The 7,443-nt window shown below is 50.4% G+C and overlaps 3 protein-coding genes across 3 annotated transcripts; 2 read left to right on the forward strand and 1 right to left on the reverse strand.

Moving 5' to 3' along the window:
* Window positions 1–1,140: 1,140 nt before the first annotated feature.
* FSUBG_10766 (myc-type bHLH transcription factor) lies at window positions 1,141–2,424 on the forward strand (the record flags this gene model as incomplete). The annotated part of the gene is made up of 2 exons (XM_036675377.1): window positions 1,141–1,188; window positions 1,510–2,424. 2 exons carry the CDS (start codon window positions 1,141–1,143, stop codon window positions 2,422–2,424), a joined length of 963 nt encoding a protein of 320 aa, XP_036533774.1.
* Window positions 2,425–4,215: 1,791 nt separating this feature from the next.
* On the forward strand, window positions 4,216–5,353 carry FSUBG_10767 (uncharacterized protein; the record flags this gene model as incomplete). Its single annotated transcript, XM_036675378.1, has 2 exons — window positions 4,216–4,221; window positions 4,277–5,353. 2 exons carry the CDS (start codon window positions 4,216–4,218, stop codon window positions 5,351–5,353), a joined length of 1,083 nt encoding a protein of 360 aa, XP_036533775.1.
* A 216-nt stretch (window positions 5,354–5,569) lies between these two features.
* Window positions 5,570–6,985, reverse strand: FSUBG_10768 (CMGC SRPK kinase; the record flags this gene model as incomplete). Its single annotated transcript, XM_036675379.1, has 3 exons — window positions 5,570–6,078; window positions 6,131–6,711; window positions 6,765–6,985. 3 exons carry the CDS (start codon window positions 6,983–6,985, stop codon window positions 5,570–5,572), a joined length of 1,311 nt encoding a protein of 436 aa, XP_036533776.1.
* Window positions 6,986–7,443: the final 458 nt, after the last annotated feature.

Raw genomic sequence — 7,443 nt, forward strand, 5'->3', positions numbered from 1 at the left:
AGTATCTTTAATTCGGTAGATGCTATACCACAACGTGTCAACAAAAACTGCCTGTTGATATAGCCCAACTGTTCGTTGTTGGTTGAGAAAATGCAGGTAATCGGCACAGCGGAAATCTTCAACAGCCTCGCTTGTACCTCTACGCACAGGGCACTCGTTGGCTCTGGTAGCAGCCATTCAAGCCTAGAGCAGCGCCAACAGCGTCGATCAAAAACGGACGGATGAGGGTAGGAGGGGCAGGCATTTCAGCCGCTGGGAATAAACGGAATTCGTTTGCATGCGTGCGTGCGTGCGCATGCTGTCAGTAGCCGCTGAGCTTGAGTGTTTGACTTGACTCAAAATTAAATAAATAGGGTTAATTGAGATGTCGATGAAGGAGATGCTGTTTATGGCAAACGTTTGTGAAAATCGCATTCCCATGTTTACAGGGGGGGGCGTCACCGAGGTGAGGGAGGAGAGGCTTCAGTGGACGGAAGACGGAGTGCGATGGCCCCCGAGAAACGAGCGAGAAAACGACCCATGATGGTATCAAAAGTGGTCAAATCAAGTTGCCCATCCTCTGAATCCCATCCCTTGGCCCATGTGCAGTCTTCCGTGTCCTGTTTGTCTCTGTCTCTGTCTGTTCCCGGCTCAGTTATCCTTAGCTTAGCTTAGCTTAGGTAGCTACAGTGCCCACCCCCTGGACAGGACAGGGCAGAGCCTTAGTGCTACACCCCCGCCAAGCTCGGCAGCCCCCGCCGCTCGACCAACGGGTCGTATGACGCGGAACAGACTCGTCGGGCGCTGTCGCTCTGTGCTTGTGCTAGCAGCAATTGAGGCAGCGTAGGGTTCTTTTTTATTTTCATTTGTTCTTGGTTCCACGGTCTATATATCGCTTGCCCCGTCTGACCATTCTCTGTTTCTGGAAGCCATGCCTAGCCATCGATATCTGAATATCACAACATAACATAACATCAGAGTCCTCTCACACCACGCACGACTCTCTCTGTCTCTCTACACTACAGCATCTCACCATTTGGCACCCCCTACCAAGACATATCCACACGCCCCGAGCTACAATCCATACATTAGCACAATATCACCACCTCAGCACCTTCAAGCACCACCATCAGTCAACCATCGACTCTGCAAAACCTCACAATGGCCGACATATCATTCGACTACTTTGACCATCCCCAGAACAAACAGGTATGTTTTGTCGGTCCTTTTTACCCTACAGCACGACAAACCTTACCTCACAATAAACCCTGGCCCCAAAAAGAACAAGAACCCTGGTCTGGGGCATTCTGCTTCGTTTATATGGCACATGTTTCCCCTCCCTCGTCTGTCCCCTCACCTCATCTCAGCCCACTCTGCCCAATTCAGTCAACAACATCTACAAGTCCCATCTATCAAGCACTCAATCTCATCTCTATATCAAGACTCTCTCACCACAACTCACCCCATTTACTCTCTTACTCTACCATCTCATACAACAAGTCCATTGACTGACTCTAACCCTCACCTCAGCATCTTGTTCCTACATCCTTCTACGACCCTGCAGACTTCAGCGGTGATTCGGCCCATTCTCCCGACTCACCACTCTCGCCCGTCTTCAACAACCCTTATCAGCTCCCCGTCTCCAACGACTGGGTCAACTGGGACGACAAGGCTACGCTATCACCTGACCTCGACGCCCTCCCCAAGCAAGAGCCCTTTGAAGGCATCAACCTCTCTACCATCCCATCACGGAACAGCATGGAGCTCAGCCCCGCCATCAACCCACACGACCTCTCTGGCACCATCCCCGATGCCGTCCCCTTCGGCAGAGTAGGCCTGAATGACATCGACACTCAGCCTCTCTTCCAGACTCCCATCCCCTCCATCTCTTCTCAACCTCCTCATCTTCAGTCCAACATCATGCACTCTGCCTCCAACCCTTCTCAGATGTCCTCCTCTCTCGACAGCATCAACTCCAAGGATGCCAACGGTCGATATCCCTCCCGCAAGCGCAAGTCCTCCGGCTCCGGAAGCTCTTCATCCCGCTCGTCTACCTCTCCTCCTCCCGCGACGCGCCGCCACTGCTCTCCTCCCAAGAAGACAGCTCACAACATGATCGAGAAGCGATACCGCACCAACCTGAACGACAAGATCGCCGCCCTTCGCGACTCGGTGCCCGCTCTGCGCGTCATGGTCCACCGTCTCGAGCAGCCATGCGCCGAGAACATGGAAGAGGACGCCGACGAGGATCTCGGCGGTCTCGCACCAGCACACAAGCTCAACAAGGCCACCATCCTCAGCAAAGCGACCGAGTACATCGCGCATCTCGAGAAGAAGAACAAGAGCCTCGCCCGGGAGAACAGCCAGCTACGGAATCGCGTTGAGGGCTTCGAGATGATCGTCATGTCGCGAGATCAGGGACCCCCAGCAGGAGTCTGGGCATAGAAAGCGAAGATGATATAGAATTGGGTACTTTACCTTTTGCTTTGTTGCGATATTATTGTTTGGATCGGCACAACTGGAAACGCAACGCTTCGAGCTTGTGTGATGAATCATGATATCAGGCGTTTACTTGTGGCGTTCAAGATATGGGTTGGGCAAGGCATTGTGTTACTTTGGCGCATTGAACGGACATTTTGCCTTCAGATGGGTTTCTACATAAAACGCAGGAATGGTTCCTGGATAGTATAAACAATCTCCAATACATCTAATGTCCTCTTGAATATTGTTCTCTTTCAGTGACACTTTGCGACTTATGCCTCTGATTGACTTCTACTCACGATGGTGTTCAACACTTCACATGCGTTTGAGCCTCACCTTCGCTTGCTAGCCTCGTGGAACCGTCAATGCAGGGACTTTAACGAGGGCCAGGGCGTATATGAGATGAACACGTGCATGTCAGCTGAGTGTGACATCGGTAGATGGAGAGTGAGAAACTGACGTGGTGTGATGTTGGGTCAGACCACGATGGGTCGGTGGCTCAGATGGTTTGGTGGCTGATGAGGAATAGAAACGGGTGATGATGGTGAGAAGAATAGCGGTGGATAAAGTGTTGTTGAGAGGAGTGAGATGGAATGAGGTGGTATTCCCGACAATTGATCATTATGCAAGGCCTCGGCCGTAGTGCGGCATTCGCGGCGGCTCAATCAAGGTGTCGGAACAATGTGAATTGCCCGAATCGACAACCTCATCTTCCTGGCCCACTACGACCATGGAGTTGGAAATAAAAATAGCGTGCTCCTGTCAAAGCCAATTAAGTTGCAGCATCTGTGCCCTCATTCACGCATTGTGAATTGTGACTGCTTTAGCTTTCTAACGGTGATGATTGTTTGGACTATGACCGCCTTTTGTCGCTTCCGCAGACAGTCTCAGCTGGAAACGCGATGGCTACCTCAGGTATGACTGCAGAAACGGCAGATATGCTACTAGTGATGCGCTCAACTATAGACGCGTGGGGGTATCCAAGAGAATTCGTCGTTCTAAGCCATCAAAGCCTCCAAGGCATCAATGCATATGTAGGTATCTCAAGGTAAAGCTTCCCCGCCTCGGGATCTACACCGATGCCACTTTTACCCACCAATTCCATGCAATTCAGAACGATCGCTTCGAGTCAAACAAATGGGATTGCTATTTTCTTTTCTCATAATCATGTTTATGCCATGCACGCCCATGCTCGGACAATACCTTATGCCCGGATAGCCTACCAACGCCTAGTCTACCCCGCCTATGTCAACAGTCAGTCAGTTGGGTCTACGTCCCGTTTGCCCAGCTCGATGCTGTTGGTCCGCCCGAGGAAGTCAGAGATTTTGCAAAAAGAACATGCATGTCCCTGAGATGAGCAAGGATATACGCCGTAGGACTTGGTGGGACAAATTTGACGATATCTTCTGTGTTGAGGCCTACATGCCTACATGAAGCGTACTGCAAGATCCTTGTCCTTCCTTGAGCTGACATAAAGTAGTGAGCTGTCTGTCTGACTTCAAGCATGCTGATTGGTATATAGGTAGTATTTTCAAGAGGGGCAGCTTATGCATAGCTACTCTGCCCCTCACTTAGCATGACGAGTCAAATGCATGGCGGATCGAGTATATAACAGCAGCGCCCAACTGTTGCCAGCCCTCTCAAGACTCTGTCTTGTATTTATTCTAATCTTCGCGTCATCTTCGACGACCTAGATATCTCAAACCCTCTTCTCCTACCTTGTCCACATCTTCATCAGAAACATTGCTGTAGAAAATGGAGGTAAGACACAGTACCGCCATTCCCAAGGTTGGAACGAGTACTAATTTGTGCTTAGGGGACACAGAACATCCCGTACGTCGAAATAGTCCTCATACGACATGCTGAGGCTATATCGAACGTACTGACCGACGAGGACGGAATTGGTGGTTGCGAGCTCACAATGTCCCAGCTTCAAGCAGTATCCAAGCAGTTAAGCCAGAACACAGAACCAGACCTCAAGGTGAAGTGTGGTGATTTCCTTCCGGATGGCCTTACACAATTCGGAATGTCTCAAGTCAGGGACTTCGTTCAACTCGCCATCAAAGAAGGACGAATTCCTAATGTGTACTATGTCGCGTGCTCCTTGCTATCAAGAGCAATCCAGACAGCACAGCTCTTGAAGGACGGCCTAGATATGGTGGATGATGGGGGCATATTCTGTCATCCAGGACTCAACGAGCTTACTGGATGGCCTCAGGATCACGAAGCTTGGACTGACGACAAGGGGCACCGAAGGTATATTCTGCTTGCTGGCGGCAAAACTGACCCCGGAAAGATTGTCAAAGAGGAGACCATCAATACAGCTGGATGTACATTGTTCGACGGGTCCTCCTTAGGCCGGCCTTCACCTCCTCCCCTCGAAGCCCCTTCAAAGGAGGCTATCAAGGAACAGGTGCAGGATGCCCGCCAGTGGCTGGAAGAGCTAGCAGCTCAGGCCCTAAAGAAGCATCAAGAAGCCCAGCGACCTGGCCCAGCAAGAATCGTGGTCATCACGCATGGTGGCTATCAGCAGGTCTTGACTGAAAATAGGTACTGCAACTATACAGCGAGTCCTGGCGGGCTGAAATTCGCTGGGACATCTTCACAGCGGAATCTGGACGTCAATCTCTATAGGTTCGATGAGCACCGACTTGTGGAGCTCCCTTATGATGAGGAGATTAGCCGACTCTTTGGGAAACACTACCGTTGCATGGAGAGAGAGAAGATGACGCGCGAATGGCCCAAGAATGAAGTCCAAGAAGCCGACCATATGGATTTCATCCGCAGCTCCTTTGAGGAAACTGCGAATCTGGATAAAGAAGTAGTTGACAGTGTTTTCTCCTGGGTTGGGGTTGATCATTTCTTGACATCTATCGCGGGCAAGAAGCCTTGAGTCCACAGGCCGACCTCAGTATGAAGCTGGGGGCGATCAGGTGGTTAGGACTAGGAAGTCTACAAAATTTGGAGAGGTTATATCGGGAGACAAAAAGCATCGTGTTTTCTTTCATTACTTGTATTCGCAGCCTAGAGCTCAACCTTATAGGCGGCAGCCAACTCCATAGTTGCGCAACAAAGCTGGTCAAAGGCCACCTTTCTCTAGTTCTGGGATTTAGTCCTCCGCAAACCACGGATCACATATAATATCCTTGATTGTAGGTCTTTTAGAAGGATCGTACTGAAGAATCCGACGAATCAGTCTCTTGGCCTTCTCTGCCTCCTCATCAGTCAAGTCCGGGGTTGTCAAGTCGAAGGCTTCCTCCATAGAAGTCTGCTCTAGCATAAGCGGCTCTTCGCCCTCGCCGACGCCACCAAGCTGACAATTATAAAGCTTTCTGTCCTTTGTATAGTACCGTGAAGCGGTTTCCCAGCGGCTGTATAGCTCATCGGGAAGTGGGCCAAGCTTCGCCTGGAGCTCGAGAATATGGTTATCATCTTCTTCTGTCCTGTCGTTGTATGCAGGAATGCAGAAGAGAGGTTGTCCGGTGACGAGTTCAAAAACAAGACAGCCAAAACTCCATATGTCGAGAGACTTGTTCACCTCTCCCTTGAGAACAAGCTCCGGCGCTCGTAGGCCAAGCGGCGTGATGGGTTTCTTGGGAGGGTCATTTAGAAAGTAGGCTGCTCGTTGTAAGTCACATCTTCAAGTAGAAACGGATCTGGAGGGGCTTACCACCACCCATATCAGATAGCTTAACCCGGAGGTCCTCGGAAACGCTCGCGTAAGGTGCTAATGGTTGAGCAACGCAGAGATACCGCGGTGCCCATTTGTCCTGCTTGCCATCAAGTCTCTCTACAGGAGGAGAGATTGACTCTGTCTGGACGTTTTCTTCCTGGCGGAGGGATGCTTCATCAAGGGAATCGAAAGACTGGAGTGAGAATAGAATATTGCCGGGCTGGAAATCTCCATGTGCAACACCATTCTCATGAAGGAATGCCAACCCCTGCAAAGATTGCAGGAGGATGCGTTTCGCTAGCTGGGGAGGATAGCGAATCTTCATCCCATACTTACGTGGTTTGAACTGGGGCAGTTCGTATACCATAGAGTTGACAGATGGACCCATGGGCTCAAAAACAAGGCACTTATGGATGCCGTTTGGGCCTTTGTGCTCAAAGTCTGTAAGAAGTTGAGTAACATGCCTAATCCCATCCTGGGGGGCAACCTTGGCAAGATGGTGCAAGACATGCAACTCGTGGCTTGTCTCTTCTGTATTCTCTGAGATAAGAATCTTGAGAGCAACGTAGCGAGAGTTTCTAAGAATATTATAAGCTAGTGACTGAAATACGGGCTAGTATTAATTGCTAACGTTAGATCATGTGCAAGCCAGACAGTTGAGTAAGCACCCTCCCCAAGCTTGCGGATCACCTTGAACTGGCCATCATTGAACAAATCACCGAGGTGTACGGGATGAAAGCCGCCTGGACGGTAGTCCTCTATCCATTCACAAGGCGACGTAATATCCTTAAATCGCCGCTCTTGGTCACCTGGAGCCCTTGAAGGCGGGGTTGGTGGAGGTGAAGAGCTCATTGCTGCAACAAAGACGTGTTGTTTGTAGCGGTCGGGTTTCAGTGCAAGAAGAAGAGAGAGTTGTGCAGAAGTAGAAGAGCGAAGGGGACGTTTGAGCGATTTTCCAAGGATCATCGGAGGTTGGAAGTTGGAAGTTGATAAATGAAGCGTAGGACTTTGGCACTGATGAGGGATGCAATCAAAGCCCTTTTGTTGCATGACTAAGGTGCCGTCACGTAATTGGTCCATTCAGCGCCCACCATTCCCCCCTCAACCATGCCACCAGACTGACAGAACCAACAGCTTTACAGCTCTCGACCCGTCAAAAGCGTTGTATTCGCGCCCGCAACTTCACTTGAACTCTAAAATTTCCTTGCGCAGCTCCTACAGAAACACCATTGGATGTTCGCGAGAGTGGTGGATATAGTGCAATGATGCCGCGCGACTACAGCACATCGTATGCAGCAACATCACCAACG

This window comes from Fusarium subglutinans (genome assembly GCF_013396075.1).
Source record: "Fusarium subglutinans strain NRRL 66333 chromosome Unknown NRRL66333_c0000190, whole genome shotgun sequence".
Classification (NCBI taxonomy): domain Eukaryota; kingdom Fungi; phylum Ascomycota; class Sordariomycetes; order Hypocreales; family Nectriaceae; genus Fusarium; species Fusarium subglutinans.